This window comes from Mus caroli, chromosome 1 (assembly GCF_900094665.2).
Source record: "Mus caroli chromosome 1, CAROLI_EIJ_v1.1, whole genome shotgun sequence".
NCBI classification, from domain to species: domain Eukaryota; kingdom Metazoa; phylum Chordata; class Mammalia; order Rodentia; family Muridae; genus Mus; species Mus caroli.
Genome location: NC_034570.1, coordinates 170874757 through 170893542, shown reverse-complemented (window position 1 = coordinate 170893542; position 18786 = coordinate 170874757). Strand labels below are relative to the sequence as shown.

At 48.5% G+C, this 18786-nt stretch overlaps 2 protein-coding genes across 2 annotated transcripts in view; one reads left to right on the top strand and one right to left on the bottom strand.

Annotated features, from left to right (window-relative positions):
• Positions 1-9781, bottom strand: part of LOC115031087 (epoxide hydrolase 1-like) — a 16976-nt gene extending 7195 nt beyond the window's left edge. The window contains exon 1 of the mRNA XM_029477017.1: positions 9732-9781. Within this exon, the coding sequence (XP_029332877.1) occupies positions 9732-9766 (35 nt within the window). The 5' untranslated portion in view covers positions 9767-9781. The remainder of the gene's footprint in view (positions 1-9731) is intronic.
• LOC110290857 (epoxide hydrolase 1) overlaps positions 9324-18786 on the top strand; it is a 28080-nt gene continuing 18617 nt past the window's right edge. Inside the window, exon 1 of the mRNA XM_021157704.1 lies at positions 9324-9461. The gene's annotated coding sequence lies outside the window, so the exon portion shown is untranslated. The remainder of the gene's footprint in view (positions 9462-18786) is intronic.

Here is an 18786-nt window from a genome sequence, read left to right as displayed (position 1 = left end):
CCCCCTGAGGGCCTATAAAAACTGGGACCTCTTTCCCCTTGAGGTAGACTCCCTGCGTGGGATATGAGTCATCCCCAGAGCTCTGGCTTTCCCTGAATAAAGCCTCATGTGGTTTGCAACAAGCTCAGTCTATCGTGAGTTCTTGGGTGTCCTCTATTGTCCTGAGGCCTGAGTGAGGGGCTCCTCTCGGAGTCTTTCAGTACTGGTAGGGATGAAGGGGTCAATGAGAGCAGCTGATTCTGGCACTGTGAGAGGCCAGGGAGGGCCATTGGTGAAGGTGCAGCCTCAGTTGCAGTTGATGGCCCAGGACTGAAGGGATCATGCAAAGAAGTTAGGGATTGGCACCATGATGAGAGGCTTTTGGTGAAGCCTAGGTCAGGCCAAAGACCTGGGATAAGAGGCTCCAGAAGGCCTATGAGGGTGACTCAAGCTGAGACTCCTAGCAGCAGAGGACATGGAGCCTGAAGTAGCCACTTTCTGTAGCCAGGCAGTGGAGGGATAAGAACAGCAACCCACCCACAGGAACAAAGATGGAGCAGAGTCTGAGGAAATGGCCAACCAATGAGTTACATGCCCAACTTGAGATCCATCCCATGGGCAAGAACAAATCCCTGACACTATTAATAAAACTCTGTTAAGCTTGCAGATGGGAGCCTAGCATAACTGTCATCTGTGAGGCTCCACCTAGCAGCTGACCAAAACCGATGCAGAGAACCACACTCAAACATTAGACAGAGCTAGTGGAGTCTTATGAAAGAGTTGGGAGAAGGGTTGAGGGACCAGTAAGGAACAGGGTCTCCACAAGAAGACCAACAGAAACAACTAACCTGGACCCTTGGGTGGTCCCAGAGACTGAACCACCAACCAAAGAGCATACAGGGGCTGAACGAGCCTCCTACACCCAGTATATATGTAGCTGGCCTTCATGCGTGTCCTCCAACAACTGGAAGGGGGTTTGTACCTGACTCTATTGCCTATCTATGGATCCTGTTCCACCTAACGGGCTGCCTTGTCTGGCCTATGCGGGACAGGATGTACCTAGTCCTGCAGTGACTTAATATGCCAGGGTGGGTTGGTACCCAGGGAAGACCTCCTCTTCTCAGAGGAGAAGGGAACAGGAAAGTGGGGAGACAATATGTGAGGAGGGTACTGGGAGGAGAGGGGAGGGCTGCAATCGGGATATAAAGTGAATAAACAAACATAATAAATGAACTGAAACTAAAGTATCAGTGCTCAGATGGAGCTAAAGGGGAGAACGCATCATGTGTGGCATGTGCAAAGCCTTTCATTTTCTCCCTGCATGTTCCTCACCCCATTCCACCAAAACAGAGATAGATGGAAAGGAATCTGTAGCCCACAGGAGAAAACCCGTAAGTCTCCCTGGGATCAGTGATACACATGGGTGCCCTGTGTAACCCCTCCACTGTGTTCCTCTATGGCTGCCACCCACCCTGGCTTCTTCATTGCAGGGCTTACACCAGAGTAGATATATCTATATATCTATATATCATCTATATATCTATATATCTACATATCATCTATATATCTACATATCTATATACATTTATATCTATATCTACCTATATCTACCTATATATCTATATCTAACGATTGATTGTTTGATTGATCAATAGATAGATAGATATCTTCATGTTTTTCCTTCAGGAAATATTCTTCTTGCCAAGGTTATCAGGGAATGTCCTCTCTGCCAAGGTTAATGTCTCCATGATAATCAGAGACAGTATGAGTCCAGGAGGCTAGGATATGACTAGTGTCTCAACAAAAATGACAAATGCTGAGACCCTTAGGACAACCTTCAAGGCTGTAGGAAAGAACTCCTTAAAAACATGAATAAGTTAGAAAATATATAATTTCTCAACTGTGCAAAATATAAGGAAACAATATGAATTGTATACAGAGCTTCACAGATCTAAAGGAACAGAGGCAGCTGCACTATGAGCCAGCTTGACAGAAAGATACAAAGGCAGACAGAGAGAGGCAGGCAGATTCCTGAGTTCAAGGTCAACCTGGGACAGAGGAAGTTTAGGATACCACCCAGCTAGCTTATCCTCTGTGCTTAACAGAGGCAGGCAGGGGCTGGAGAGATGGCTCAGCTGTTAGGAGCACTGACTGTTCTCAGAGGTCCTGAGTTCAAATCCCAGAAACCACGTGGTGACTCACAACCATCTGTGATGAGATATGATGCCCTCTTCTGGTGTGTCTGAAGACAGCTATAGTGTATATTTATCTTTTTAAAAAATAAAAATTAAAAAACAAACAAAGGCAGGCAGATCTCTGAATTCTTTTGCAATGTTTTTTTAAGATTTATTTATTATTATACATAAGCACACTATAGCTGACTTCAGATGCACAAGAAGAGGGCATCAGATCTCATTATGGGTGGTTGTAAGCCACCATTTGGTTGCGAGCCACCATTTGGTTGCTGGGATTTGAACTCAGGACCTTTGGAGGAGCAGTCAGTGCTCTTACCCACTGAGTCCTCTTTTGCAATGTTTTATAAAAAGTGCTTGCTTTCTAAGAATCAAGGAATGTTGATTCATGGGATGATCAAAAGGGAACCTGGGGTAGTGATGAAACTGATGTGGCAATGAAAGACTAAGCTTTTGGCCTGCAAGAGATGAGCTATCCAGAAAGATTTTAGAACAGCAAGAGAAAGCTGTCTCTAGCAGAACACAGGTGATCAACTTGTAACCCACGATTTGACTTTGAGTCATGTGTTTTGCTGCTCTCAAACACCCCTTCTCTCAGAACCCCTCTCCAAGGCTTTTACTCATTTATTCACAGGGAACCAGAAAAATGTTAACAGCAGCAGTGACTGTAGTCAACGGGAATTAAAAGCGCAAGCCAGTTTTCTTTTATGCTTTCTTGCTTTTTTGAGACAGGATTTCTCTATAGTAGTCCTGGCTATCCTAGAACTCACACTGTAGAGCAGGCTGGCCTCAAACTCAGTGACCCATTTGCCTCTGCCTCCCCAGTGCTGGGATGTCGCCATGGGCCCCCAGCTTACGGACCAGTTTTCTAATGAATGCAAATCCCATCTATAGAGTGAAGATAAAGATCACTGGGAAACGACATTTTCCATCTCTGTGGACAAGAATCATTGCACGGCTCTGGTTTTCCTGTAATTTATTAAGCCATGAAGTAACTCAATAGCAAGGGTGTATAGAACCCTTACAGGGCTGGAGGACTGGGAAGGGTCCTCTGGATGTTCCCCTAGACCACTTAAAAATACCTGAGAGTTGTTGGACACATTTCTCAGCATCTCAGTTCCTATGGCAACACAACATCCCAGATACCCACCTACGCTATGGTTGGAACCTTGTGTTTCCATTTGCTTTGGGGCTGAGGACGGATGAAGAGCCTCACGGATATTCAGCAAGTATCATTTCACTGAGCTCCACCCCAAAGCCCTGCCTGCAGTTTAAATCGCTGGAATGCATTTTATCTCAGCCATGTGTTAACATTTATAAGTGATTTACCTCTCACATGCTTTTAGATTATTTCTGTTTCTTTTCTTTTCCTTCTTTCTTTCACGTATGTATATATGTATGCATGTATGCATTGCCTGTGTGTATGTATGCACACTATGTGGGAGCGCTTAGAGGAGAGGTCAGAAAAGAGCATCCAATCCCCCAAAACTGGGTTACAGGTAGCTGCGAGCTGTCATGTGGATGCTGGAAACTGAACCCAGATCTTCTGCAAGACAGTCAGTGCTCTTAACCACTAAGCCATATCTCCTATTTCTCATCTTCAATATCAGACGATAGAGACCCCAGTTCCCTTCTTCATAGAACCCACATTGTAGGTTGGATAAATGCCTCCATTTTAGAACACTTGTCTAGCAAATGTGGAGCACAGCATTCAAGGCACAGTGCCACATAAAGTGTGTGTGTGTGTGTGTGTATCTGCATGCTTGTGCCTGTGTGTCTCTCTGTATGTAAGTGTTCGAGAGTATGTGTGTATGTGTCAGTTCATGTGAATGTGTGTGTCTTTGTGCCTGCTTGTGTAAGTTCATGTGAGTGTATGAGTGTATACAAGCAGGTTAACCTGTGTGTGTGTATGTGTGTGTGTGTGTGTGTGTGTGTGTGTGCATTTTCTCATTTGGACCTCAAGAAAGCCAAAGTCATCTGCCCTTCAGTTTAAAAAATAACTTTCCTTAAAGTGAGTGAGCCATGATATAATGAGAATTGAACCCTTTTACCAGATGATATTACAAGGGCTCCAGATGTGGGCATATGGGAGGGCTGTGCTGGAAACAGGGCTTCTGCCCCTAGCATTACTCTGGTCCAGTCCTACATCTTCATCCTGGAATCTCACATATTCTCTAGGGCCAGGCTTGAATCCCTTCCCTTGCTCCTCTCATCCAGGCTGTGCTCTGAAAGACTCTCCCATGGGCCTGGCTGCCTACATCTTAAAGAAGTTCTCCTCCTGGACTAACCTGGACCACCACCACCTACAGAATGAAGGCCTGCAGAGGTGAGCCCCCCCCCCCTTTCAGGACCCAGCCTCAGGCTCTGCCTCTCCCTGCCCACCATTCATCCCTGAACAAAGCCCTTTACAGGATCCCAGCAAGCTCCTCTGTCTTTGGTGTTCTACACATTCTGCCACCCCACTTGTCACCAGGGGCACCCCGTGTGGAGAATGGAGAGGTGGAGACACCTACAGGACAAGTGTCTGGTTCAGCAGGTTAGTGACACAGAGGATTCAGAACTCAGCAGCTCCCCCTACAGTCAAGGAGTCTCCAGGGCAGTGAGTGGCCTTCATTGCAGAAGAGCAGAGCCTCTCCCCCAGGCCCTGTACAGACTTGTAGGTTAGGATTGCAGAGCCAGTTGGAGAGAGATGTGGGAAAGGCTGGGAGCCATCCCATCTCCGTGGTCCTAGAAGCTGCACCGTTCACAGAGTCCTGTTCCTAAGCCTGGTGCCAAAAGTATAGTTTCACTAAACTTCATTTGCCTAATATTTAGTTAGGGTTCTAAGGTACAAGAGTGCATACCATAGTACATAGAATGGTCCTAGTCAGAATCCCTTTAAGTAGATAAAACTAATTAAGAACACTAAACATCTTTTTCTTTCTTTTTATAAGGTTTATTTATTTTATGTGTGTGAGTACACTGTAGCTGTCATCAGACACAAAAAAAAACGGGCATGGAATTCCATTATAGATGGTTGTGAGCCACCATGTGGTTGCTGGGATTTGAACTCAGGACCTCTGAAAGAGAAGTCAGTGAACCATCTTTCCAGCTCCTTCTTTTTGTATTTTTAAGACAGGATGTCTCTATGTAGTTCTGGCCGTCCTGGAACTTAGTGTGTAGACCAGGCTGGTCTTGAACTCACAGGAATCCACCTGCCTCTATCTCCTGAGGGCTGGGATTCAACCTCAGGGATTGCACACATGTGGCTAAGGCTCTGATGGGCAGCACGACAAAGGTCGTTATGGTAACTTCTGGGGAGAAGGTGGCATCCATCACCTTATGTTTCTGCCACTCTTGCAATGCCCGGCTGAAGGGGAGAAAGCCGCACTCTGCATGCCTCAGGGGTTTCAGTCTGCCGTGAAACACTGCCACGGACAGAACTCGGGAGGAAACCTTGTTCTGTCCACCCTGCCATCGGGAAATGAAGGATCATCATGGCTGCTTCACAGATAATTGCATTTTACACTTCACTGAACTTTATGAGTGATAGGCCCTGCCATCAGTAGCTGGGGAATCAGAGTCNCTGTGGAAACAGCACAGCAGACTTGGATGTCTGGGGTTTGAGGTTTTTAGAATGTGTTTGTTTGGAGAGATGGCTGGGCAGGTAAGATCACTGGCTGCTCTTGCCAAGGTTCAGAGTTCAATTCCCGCACCCACATGGTGACTCACAAACATCTGTAACTCCAGTTCTAGGGGGATGTGACACCCTCTTCATACACATACATTTTTAAATAAAAATTTTAAATTTGTTTGGTGGCTTTGGGTTTCTTGAGACAGAATCTATCCCTGTTTAGTTCATGTTGGCCTCAATATCTTTATCTTTTGAGACCTGAGCCTCCTGCATGCTAGGATTACAGATCACAACCCCCAGTCCTAGCTCTAGGATCTCTTAATCTTTCCACTGATTAGATTCTGGCTGGCCTTGAACTTGTGATCTTCCTGAGTCAATGCCCAAGCATCTAGAATTACGAGTTAGCACCACTGAACCATACTAGCCTGGCTTTCTTTTAGGGATGGGGGAACCAGGAGTGGCTCTGCAATTTTTATCCTGTTACCCACGTGCTTTTCAGAGTTGCAGTGTGTGTGAACTGAGGGTTTCCAGCAGGCGAAGTGTGAACAGACAACAGGACTGCTCCAGTGAATGGCTAAGTGGAAGGTTTTTATTGTACGTATGTATAAGGGAGAGAAAGAACAGCCAGAGGCACCTGGATGAATCCAGAGCAGAGAAAGAAGTAAAGTGAGCATGGCTAGCAGAGTGGACTTGGCCATGAGAAGGGGGTGGGGTGGAGAAAGAGCCTAACAGGAAAGAAAGACAGGAGAGGAGTCCGAGTACAGAGCCTTTGCAAGGGAATGAGCGGCTGTGGGGAGGGAGCCTGTGAGCTGGAGATGGTTAGGGTAGGGTATGGGAAGAATTGAGAAGAGAAGGACTCTAACAGGTCCTGTGACCCTAAGGGAGTCCGGAGGCAGCTTACACTTTGGTATGCTCATAGACACTCGAGATAGGCACTTGTCCCAAGTTTCTTTAGGACCAGATTGTGTGTGTGAGTCAGCTTTCCCTTCCAATCACAAGGACTTGAAGTAATCAGTTTATAAAGAAATCAGGTTTGTCCTGGCATGGGATCTTAGAGATCTCAGGTTTGCATCTGGTGGCCCTGCTTGGAGGCCTGTGGTGACACAGTATGGCAGAAACAGACGCTGGGGGTAAAATGTTCAACCCATAGCCAGGGAATTTGGTGGTATGAACAGGGGTGTGGTTAGGGTCCTGTGATCCCCTTCAGGGGCATGACCTGCAGATCTCTCACCTCTTATACAGTTTCCTTGCCTCCCACCAGCCCTGCACAGGGAGACCCAGACAGAGCTGCCTGGGTGCTCTAAAGTATGTGCCAAGAATCAACCTCTTACTTCCTTTTCTTCCTTCCTTTTCTTCCTTCCTTTCTTCCTTCCTTTCTTTCTTTCTTTCTTTCTTTCTTTCTTTCTTTCTTTCTCTCTCTCTCTTTCTTTCTTTCTTTCTTTCTCTCTGTTAGATTGGCCTATAGGTAAGGCTGTGGGGGGTTGTGTTTTATAAAATAGAAAAGGAAGCCAGGGATGTGTTTGTAGAGTGAGCTACGGTGCAGGAGAAGGGATGCCTCTGCGGGACCATGCTGAGAGACCAGCCACAGGACAGGTATAGGATAGAAGAGAGTTTATTTAAGGCATGGGGAGGGGAATTGAGGGAGTAGAAAGAGAGGAAGGCAGAGAGAGACAGAGAGAAAGGAGAGGAGTAGAGGCCGGCCATGAGCACGTAGGAGTGGGAAGGGAATGGAGAGAGAAGGGACAGATTAGGTAAGAGGGTAAGGGAGTAAGAGAGTGAGGAGGGGCCAAAACAGCCCCTTTTATACTAGGTCGGCATACCTGGCTGTTGCCAGGTAACTGTGGGACGGAGCCTAGAAGAAATGCTAACGTGGAACATTTTGTTATTTAGTGATTGATGGATATGAGTGGACCCAGCCCACCAGCCATCTGAACAGATGGGTCCTTAGCTGTGTAAGAAAGCAGGCTGAGCAAGCCATAAAGAGCAAGCCAGAAACAGTGCCCTCTGGTCCAGTTCCTGCCTTCAGGTTCCTGTCCTGAGTTTCTGTCCTGACTTCAATCAGGGATGGAGTGTGTCTGAGGGTTTCCAGCTGAAACCAAGTCCTTCTTCCCCGTGCTGCTTTGATCACGATATTTTATCTTAGCAGTAGGAGACCTAACTAAGACAGTAGGTTTCCCACATTCACAGGATGATACATCCATCACCAGTAACTAGTGTTATGGTTTTGTCTTTTCTTTTCTTTTCTCTTCTTTTCTTTTCTTTTCCTCTCTTTTTTCTTTCTCTCTCTCTCTCTCTCTCCCTCCCTCTCTCTCTCTCTCTCTTTCTTTTTCAAGACAGGGTTTCTCTGTGTGACCCTGGCTGTCCTGGAACTTGCTCTGTAGACCAGGCTGGCATCATAGTCAAAGATCTGCCTGCCTCTGGCTCCTACTCAGGGAATGCTGGGAATAAAGGTATAGCCACCACCGCCCAGCCCGTTAGAATGTTTCCATCCACACTTTGTTAAGAACAATGCGTTTACCTGCTTTGCTGAATGGCTGGAGGCAGCGCTCCTGTGGGACCAGTTTAGAGGGCGGCTATAGGACATGCCTGGACTGTACACTGCAGAGGAGGAGTGCAGGTGTGCCAAACGGTGTGCTGGGGAGGGGAAGGAGCTGCAGTACCTGGAAATCCCAGGTTCCCACAGAGGATTGAGGACATACTATCCAAGAGTTCCACGGAGGCAGGAATGAGTTGAATGTGTTCACTGGAGAGAAACTGGCTCTTCGTCAGAACGGAGAGTGTTTGGGCCATGATGAGCAGCAAAGGAGGCTGGAGTCCAGAGGTAAGAGGTGAAAATAGGATCCCTACCTTCAAATGTGTTCAGGGTGATAAACCTGGACCCTGTGGCAGGCGCTGCTAGGCCCTCACAGTGGTGTGCCTGGTCATCTTGTCTGTGTGACTGCTGAAGCCTGAGAAGGTTCTAGGCGAGTCTTAGTAGGGCCGCGGGGGTAAAGACAGGGCACTGGGCAGGCTGGCTAATGGAGAGCAGGTTAGCCCCAAGGGTGCCAGGAACTGTGGTTGGCCCACTCCTGCTTGCTGGCTAGGCAGCGCTCTCTCCCTCCTCCCTGTGCTGGCCTCTGCTTGGTGTCCATGCCTCCTGGGCTTCAGATCAGCCAGCCTCACAGGGTGCACTTAACGACAAACTTCAAGTTTGTGTGTTTATTTCCACACTTCACTCTTTATTTTATTTGTGGTTCTGGGAATGAACTCTAGTGCCTTGCCCACACGAGACACTCTACCCTCAAGCTTTATCCCCAGATGTTTGCTCACTGACTGGTTCGCTTATAAAATGGTTACAACGAACTGCTAGGAAGGTGAGAGGAAGGCTATAGCACCAGGTCAGCTCGGGCTCTTGTGTGTAGAGTCCACAGACTGCAGAGTTTAAACTGCCAATACCCTGTTCAGAACAGCAGACTTTGCCAGAATAGGTGAAACCTTAGCTAGGTGCTCAGCTAGCCTAGGCCAACTAGGCAACTCGGGGGTGGGGCCAAGGCCTGGGCGGGGCTAGTGGGGGCGGGGCTAACGGGCAGCTGGTGTCACAGGCTCAGCAGCAGGCAAAGAGGCTCAAGAGGAGTTTGAGAGTGGAGGAACTGCACACCAGCCGCCGCGGGAGTAGGAACCCGAGAGCGACCCTGACAGTAAGCTCCCGGGACAGCAGCGGCACTCCAGCGTGAGAGTTGCGAGGGCTTCGCGTATCTCCCGCAGCTAAATGCGCTTCCCCCTATCCCAAGACTGATCCAGGCGCGCAATAGGCCACGTTAGGGGCGTCAACCCCTTGCTTGCGCTTCGGAAGCAAGGGGTGGGTGCTACGCCTGACAACGATGCTGGCTCCTCAGCCCCCTGGTTCCCTCCCCCTCCCCCTTGCATATTTGTCCCTTGGGTTCCAGGCTTGCTACTTGCCGGGGCACCTGAGCCAATCCAGGTAGCTGAGGGCGCCGTCCATGCAGTGACTCTTAATTTTAATTTCTCCAGTCTGCACCTCCAGTCATTTAAACTTCCGGCGGCCAGAAGTCTGGATAGCCTTTCTGGCATCTGGTTGGCGGGATCAGGAGGGAGGTGGAGGGATCCGATACGTATACATGCACGTTGACAGTAGGCTGCGCCTTTGCTGGCATTCTGTGCTGCTGGCAGGATTGTAGAGATCGACATCTGCGACATTTGCCTCTCTGCCTCCGATTTCGGCCTGATCTTTTTTTTAAAGTCGCAGAGCCCCAGAGGCTCACATTGTTTTTACTGTGACAGTGACTTCCTTCCTCAAGTGGAGGCTTTCACTGGCTGTGCGTGGTCTGACTTCACACAAGACTTGAAGCTGAGGGGGCTCGGGGGAAGGGTGGAACAAAAACGTGGGCGTGTTCAGCAAAGACTTTCCATTCCCTAATACCCACACCAGGCGGGCCACGTGAGGGCTTCCTGTGTCCCTAAAGAAGTATGTTCAGTGCGACCGTGCTCAACGACCCGGACTGACTGTTCAGACACTGCCCCCCACTGGGGATAGCAGGGAATGTGTTCTCATGGGCTCTGGGAGCTTTTGAATGCAGACAACAAACAAAATTCAAGGCCCCGGGTCAGATCCCCAACACCACATAATAAGTAAACATATCTTTGTAAAATATAAATTATATTTGTGAGCTGTAGGAAATAGGAGGCCATAAAGAGGGAGCCGGACTGTTGACTAGAGAGGGAAGGCCCTCCCAGAGGCCACACTTTGACACTCCAGAGGGTCAGGAGGGTCAGGAGTGCACCTCACTACTCAGTGTCCAGCTGCACAGGGCTGAGGAGAGCATGCAAAGGCCCCGAGGCAGAGGTGTGCCTGCTGTGGGTGGCTTTTATGTTCTCAGTTGCCCTCTGGAGGAGAGACCAGTGTCAGTGAGGAGGCTCCAAGCTTTCAGCTGCCCCTCCGACCAAGAAAACAAGATTTCCCTAGACCCTCAGGTGCTCCTGGAGTCAGCTGGGTGACCTTCAGCACCGTCCCTAATCCCCATGTTATCTGGTGTGACTGCACCTGCCTTTTACACACCTGCTGCCCAGATGAACTGAGAGGGAAATGCATGGGGAACAGAGGGAGGGATTTTTTTAGTGGAAGGGTGAGAGCCTCCACCAGACCCCTGAGGTCCAGTTTCTGCCCAGAGCCCAACTAGAGCACAGTGGTACCCACAAAAAGCCCTGTAATGATGAGTAGCGTCTTCCCTCCATGCCCAGCAGCTCCGGCATGCCCAGGCATAGCCCTTCTAATCTGGTGCCTCCACCCTTTTTGTTTTTTGTTTCCCCTGGGATCCTGGCCCTTGGTCAAGTATTTGAAGGGCAGAGGCCCAAGTTCCACTTCCTGGTTCTTGTTTTAAGACCTCAGAGTATGGGAACACAGCCTGGCTGGAGGGATGAGGGACAACAGAGAACAAGATTGGAGGCAGGAAAGCCACTAGTCAGTGCCACTGGCCTTCTGGGGTTACCTGCAGGGGATCTTCAGGCCAAGCTAGTAGCATGGTGGACTCACCAGGGAGCTGTGTTGATAAGACTGGGAAAGGGTGCCCAAGAGGGAGCCCAGCCTCAGCCAGGAACCTTCTCCTGCATGGTGGTGCCCAGGGAATGGGGGCGTCTGGTTCTCCATCCTCAGACATAATCAATTTCACAAAGTGGTTCAAAGGAGCGAAGTGCCCTGCTACCAGGGCTTATTGATTTACTGAGGAAAATCACAGTTCATGCTTTCTCCCCAGAGAGCAACTGTTTTCCCTCTCAGAGTGTCTGGCATGTTCCTTCCACCATCACAGGCCTGGGGTGGCATCTGACTCCTGGCCCAGTGCCTGCCTTCCCTTGACTGCTACTTGGCCATCCTCACTTTCCTGTGGAGCCAAGCCACTATGCAGGGCCACACCTGTGCACTCTTCCAAGGCTGAGGGGCTGACTTTAGGGTGACAGTGTTGTTTCAGCTGTGTTACTAAAATGTCTTTACAGAAAACTCCTCTTGACCAACTGACAAACAAGCCTTGTTTGTGCTTAAGAAGGTAGAGTCTTTGCTGCCTCTAGCAGTGGAGAGGCTGAGGCGTAGTGGTGCAGTGTGGGTGTCTCTTTGGCTCTTCTGCTCAGATTATCTTCACTAAACTTCCTCTCTGAACTCTAAGTGCTCTTTAAACACAGCGAAATGCCCTTTAGTTCTTAGGGTTGTGATTTTACATGTGGTGATGAATTCAAGAGTCAGGCCATCCTCAGCTGCAAGGACAGAGCTCTGCACTATGGCTGTGTGGCCCGTGGCTTTCCCTGTAACGTCCAGTCAGGTGCAGCCAGGATCTTAACCTCAGGTACAGAAAGGAATTTCAGGGTTAGTCAGTATGAAGTAGAATTGGAGATTATTAAAAAAAAAGAGTTTAGTATAGACTTTAAAAGAGCAACATGAACAAGTATCTATTCGTCTCAGATAGGCAGCAATGACTATTGATTCCACAGAAGAACAACTTGATGAACCCTTGAATGGATTGTGCTTACAGGAACATAAGTGAGGGACTCTTTACAGCATTGTGGGTGACTTGGGACAGTTTCGTCACTGATAAGTCCCAATTTATCATCAAAAGCTGCACTCTCCCTTCAGGTAACTGCAGTTACCCTACCTCCTGCATACTCTATCAGCCCTACCCTAGCCCAGCCTGGGCCCACTTATACTGATAGCAAATTAGTGGTGGGCAGGTGAGGTGGTTTGAAAGAAAATGAACTCCCCATAGGTTCATAGGGAGTGGTCCTATTAGGAGGTGTGGACTTGTTGGAGAAGCGGCCTTGTTGGAGACAGTGTGTCACTGGTGCAAGCCTTGAGGTGTCAGATGGTCAAGCTGTACTTGTAGTTCTGTCTCTTCCTGCTGTCTACAGACCCAGATGTAGAACTCTCAGCTTCCTCTCCAGTGCCATGTCTGCCTGCATGCCGCCATGCTTCCCACCATGATGACAATGGACCAAACTTCTCTACTATAAGTCAGCCCCAATTAAATCTTTCCTTCTAAGACTTGCTGAGTTGTGGTGTCTCTTCACAGCAATAGAAATCCTCACTAAGGCAGTGGGAAAGGGTAAGTGACTAGTGGCCCTCGGTTCTGCTCCATCTAGGGTGTGTTAGGATCTCCATTGCCCTAGGCCTAGTTATTACTCCCTTGCCATAATGTTATCTCTGCTCCTTGATGGTGATAGGATGGAGAAAGTTGCCACAGAGCCACAGTGGTGCCCACCTCAGTGTGAGTGCCATCCGAGAGGGTCCCACTGAGGTGCATTGGTGGCTTTTGAAGTCTCCCTGTTCAAAGCATTGAGAAGATTGAAAATGTTTTAGCATTCACATTTTTTAAAAAGATTTATTTATTAGTATAAGTTCACTGTAGCTGTCTTCAAACACACCAGAAGAGGGTATCAGATCTCATTATGGGTGGTTGTGAGCCACCATGTGGTTGCTGGGATTTGAACTCAGTACCTTTGGAAGAGCAGTNGGTGCTCTTACCCACTGAACCATCTCACCAGCCCCCAGCATTCACATTTTTATCTACACTTTATTTAGCAACTAGGATTATGCTGTGGTTTGTGGGGTTCATTGTACACGTGTTTGCTGATAAGAGAGAAGTATTGGGTTGGTTTTTTTTTTAAAGCAGGTCAAAGGAACTCTTACTACATGTCGCAAGGAGTTGGAGGCATGTGCTTTGACTGCTAAGCACGGTTAAGTCTTATTTGTGAGCTTCTCTCAAAGGATTATGGTCCCTTGCCAGCCGTTTGAAAGTTCCTTGAAGAGACTTAAACAGATCCTGGGGTTGAGGGCTCCTCTACCTCCCCTTACTTCCCCTGTCTTTCTGTAAGTACTACTATAATGTTACAGTTCAGGGCCTCTCTGAACTTCCTCTAGACAGTGGATGCCATGGCCAGGGGTGGGAGGTCCTAGAGCCTCCATGTGGCATCAGAGAGACACGGTGCAGCTTGTATAAACTGAGGACAAGGCCACTCCAAGGCATGGTTAACTGGAAAGGTTTTATTGTGTTTATGAGAGAGTGCCACTAGAGGTATCCTGATGGGTTTGGAACAAAGAGAGAAAGTCATAAACTGAGCATGGCCAGCAGACTGCATGGGCCATGAGAGAAGGCTTGAATCTAAACTCCATCTCTAGAGAGATGAGAGCAGAGGTACCTGGTTTCCCTTGCCACTGGGAAAAGACGGGTTAGCCTGTCTCCCTGTCACTGACAAATGAAAGGCCATTTCCCCAAATGCTGGTGACTATCCAAAAGCCAGCATTGCTCTAGAATTTGTGAAGCTGGCTTCCCTCTACTAAAGGAGCCATTTCCTTAACACTGGCAGAGGGGACAAATGGCTAACTCTGGTGCCTGTTAGCACGCCAATGCCCATGCTGGCCTCCAGGTCCCTCAGTATCACAAGGACCTAGCTCTTCCTACCTCCTCCAGAACCCCAAGCTTTTCCAGCTCATGGCTTTCCTCCCCAGCTGTCCATTTCCTTACAACCCTGCTAATTCTGCTGTGCACACTCTGGGTCTTCTCTTGGTCTTCATCCCTCCATCCCCACTCCCACCCCACGCTGTTCTCCTGCTTCTCTCATGGTCAGGTCCAGTCTCCTGGCCTTGTTCAATCTACTGCTCCCTGACTCTACTCTGGACTCTTTCAAGGCCTCTCTGGCTGTTCTCTCCCTCATATCTACAATGAAAACCTTCCCCTTCACCATGTCATGGAACAGTCACAGCATCAGCTCACACACTCACAGGTAAATTTACCCATGTTTTACCTTGGTTCCATGGCTTTCTATAAACCGTAAGATGATGCTGTCTGGAGAAACTTAGAGACCCTCCTTGTCTAAATTGTAAGCAAATCCAATCACCGTGGAGAGTTTGTTTCTTAAATCTTTTTAGAATATAAGGCAGTTAGACTGCAGGTTTCTGGACCCAAGTCCCCAGGAATGTCAGGGCAGTTTAGGGGAGCTGGTCTTCCCTGCTTACTCAGGGAATTATGCCTTCCTTCTTGCTTGCCTCTGGCAGACCCACTGCCCAACCAGCTTGTCCCTCAGAGAAAACAGAACCACCCAGAAAATGGGAATAACTCCTCTCCCATGTGCGAGTTGGTTCTGTTCTCTTCCCATTCTGCACCCTACTGTGGGAGGCCTCCCAGCCCCTGTTAGGATCCTGTCTTCTGAGAACCTGTGTTCAAAGAGATGATACTCGGGCGGAGCATCTTAAAGTCAGAGAAGATGGCGAGCTCGGGCATCTGAGCATCTGCAGCTACCTGGGGAGTTTCCTTTTCTTTTCACTGTGGATTGACCCCAGGGCCTCATAACTGCTAGGCAAGTGCTCTGCCATTGAGCCACACCCAGTTCCCTCCACAGATACTTGAACTCCTTACTTGTAGCCCTTGGAGACCTGATGTTCTCTTTGTGACCTAGGCATTGCTACAGGAAAATTCAACACTCTCCCAGCCTCCGATGAAAAACCCAGAGGATAGTGCATGCTGGACAGTCTACTCCTGCTACCCTAGCCTGGGCATCATCAACCCAGCTCAACAGCAGGCATGGGCAAGCCTTCCTCCTTAAAGGAGGTGAGATGCACTTCTAGACATTTTAAGCCAGTGGAAAACTTGGCAGATCCTATTTGGATCATCAGAGCTGGAGATGGGAAAGGGCACAGGGACCTAACAGTGCAGCTCCCCTGCCCTTCCCTCCTTATAGGACTTAAAAACCTGTGTCAGCGTTGAGGGCAATAGTGAATCTATGCTGGCTGACGGCTTAGTGGGAAAGGATGTGCCCACATGAGGGAGGCTCTAAAAGTCATCCCAAGATCATGCGTGCATGCAAGCGCATGCACACACACACACACACACACACACACACACACACACACACACACACACACACGTTTGTTTGAGCATGTTTGAGAGCCCATGAAGTAGAGTCAAGAGGCCATTGTCAATGAGATCTCAGACACATCCGCACTAGAATCTGCCTGAGACTATGTAAAACAATCATTTCTAACTAATTAACGAGCTAGCTTTCACAGACTCCTTAGGTTTAAAGCTTTGAAGCACAGGCTTAAGTCAATACATTTAAGTGGCTTTTCCTCACAGGAATTATCCTGCCTTCCCACCTGTTCTATCCCCGCCCTCCCTAGTCAACTCCTCTGTGGGGGTGACCTGACTAAGGCCTGGAGAAGCAGTCCCTGTCCTTAGGAGGGGTCAGGGGCAGCACTGAAGGCCTGGCCTCCAGCTGGGCTGGCCCTGGCCCGTGGTGTGCTTCACCAGTGCACTCTCCAGATGATGAAATCTCTGCTGACACATGGCTATGCTCCCTCCCCACTGGACTCTCCTCACCTTGCCCTGCTCATCCTCTTTCCTTTATTGTCTTGAAATGCACCCGAACCTTCTCTTGCTGGTCGACTCTAGCCTTCTCTCCTTAGCCCAAATCCAAGGCTGTGCTCTGAGAGAAAGGAGACATTAGGCCCAGCACAGAGGACACACCACAGCTGAGCCACCACAGCACAGGGACTATGGCACTGAGGGAGAAGAGACTGGCCCTTAGCCATCTGTGTGGTCCGAGGAAGCCTCTGCTTAAGCCATCGCTGACCAGCCTGAAACCTGGAGTGGTGAGCAGGCCGCACTGTCAGAAGGAGGCCTGGGGGTTGTCAGCAAAGACATTTGCACCCCTCCCTTTTGTAGCAGACCGACTGGAACACAAGAGGGACCAAATGCCTCCCTTCCCCTGCTTAGAGTTTCCTCACTTCCCTAGGAAGGGCAATGGAGTTGCTGGGCCAGTCAGATCCAGGATCAAGAGGAGGTCACACTCCATCTCCCTCTGACACCTGAGGGCAGCAGGTACTTCCCCTCAACCCCCACAGTCACCAAGGCAAAGTGTGGATGCCGGGAGCTCTGGTCACCACCAGGCGATCTCACACAGCCTCTCTGAGGGAACGCGCCTCATGTCCAGTCAGATCCAGGGCCTGCTGCCAACAGCGGCAAGGCTCTCTGCACTTACTCTTGGCCTTTGTTCTGGAAAAGCCCTGAGTTTCCAGGCCTGTGATCTGCCCTACAAAGACCACATCTGCTGAGTCACTATTAGCTGGTATTAGAGGGCAATCTCAGGGGGCATGTCTCTCTCTCTCTCTCTCTGTAAAGAAAACAGGTTTCTCTCTAAGAGCAGTTGGCTGACCCCAACTATGAGGCTTGCAGTGACTGCCTCTGACCCCACACTTATCTCTAGTCTTGCTCCACACTTAACAATAATCCTCAGTCCATTAGCTCCGCAGACTAGACTGAGAAATAAGCTGTATGCTATTACTTAAGAAAAATTTAAAATCTTCTTCAATCAAAACTTCTAGTGTCTACGTTATGATCCAGAGAACTTATCTCATTCAGTCAGTGTTGAATAATTATTCAGTAAGTGCCAGGGTCTGAGAATACAGAGGAAACCGAGGGTGCTTGCTTATAGTGAGAGGGGCACAGGTCCTAGTGTAACAGCTAAGCCCAGGCAGAACTGAAGGCCATGGGAATAAACAGCCCCCTCAGAGCTCTGGAACAAGAGAGGTTGCTGGGCATAGGAACTGAACAAAGATGGTTAAGGTCTGTGGCTCAAGCGCATTCAGGGAGAGATGGGTCATCAGACTTGGAACCATGGTAAATTCCTTGAGGTTTTAACTTTCTCTAGCTCTCTCGCTCTGTGTGTGTGTGTGTGTGTGCGTGTGCGTGTGCGTGTGCGTGTGCGTGTGCGTGTGCGTGTGTGTGTGTGTGTGTTTTGGAGATGTGGACTGGGAATGGAATCCCCGTCCTCTGAAAGACTAGCAGAAGCTCTTCTGAGTCATCTTCCCAGCCTGTGGTTACAATGTTGTAACCTATGTATCCAGTTGTTTGTTTTGGTTTTGGTTTTTTGGTGTTTTGTTTTGTTTGACAGTTATTATATTTATATGAAATGTTGGTTTTAGTTTGGTTTTGTTGTTGTCATTTTTAAGATTTTATTTATTTATTTTATGTATGTGAGTACACTGTAACTGAACAGATGGTTGTGAGCTTTCATGTAGTTGTTGGAAATTGACTTTTAGGACCTCTGCTCGCTCTGGTCAACCCCATTCACTCAGTCCCTGCTCTCTCTGGCCCAAATAAGTACACTGTAGCTGTCTTCAGATGCACCAGAAGGGGATGTCAGATCTCATTACTGGTGGTTGTGAGACATCATGTAGTTGCTTGGATTTGAACTCAGGACCTTCGAAAGAGCAGTCTTACCTGCTGAGCCATCTCATCAGTCCCTGGCTTTGGTTTTTCAACACATCTTTACTAAGCAACCAATCCTTTCCTTGGAGAGAATACCTTAACTCTAAGAAAAAAATGGTTTCCTTTTGTTTTTGTAACACTAGGCATCAAACAAATCTCGAATGAGCTAGAAGCCACGCCTACAGCCCCGCCCTCCAATGGAATGGCTTCCTCTCCAACTGCAATTCTCTGGGCACAGCGTTTTTCTCATTGGAAAATTGGGTTACAAAGCAAATGAAAAGATTACTGGTAGAATGAAACCTTTGGTCCAAGATAAATTAACCTTCAGTTCCGGGTGCTAGCAGGTCAAAAAGGAACTTGGGACTTGTTATTTTTGTTTCCAGAGTCTTTCCTGATATCCTCTAAACTCTGGTGTTTTGAAGAGGTTAGACTGTTCTCTACTGCAACAGAAATAGACCACACAGAAGACTTTGTTGCAACTGTTCACTACAGGGTAGAGCCTCAGCAGACAGAAGTGAGACCCCTGACAATGAGAACAGGACTTCTCTGAGCTAATAGCACAGACATGCACCCCCTAGGACATGGTTTACAGAATGTGGATGGTCACAGGCCTATCTAGACTGAGCTTGGCTTAACCCTTCTGGATCACAGCTTTGGTGAGGGCACATGGGCAGGACAGTAGGCATCCCAGGACATAGGTGTCTCCACTCTCTCACCTCCAGCCTGGTTCTGTGCACATATGCTGCTGTAGATGTCT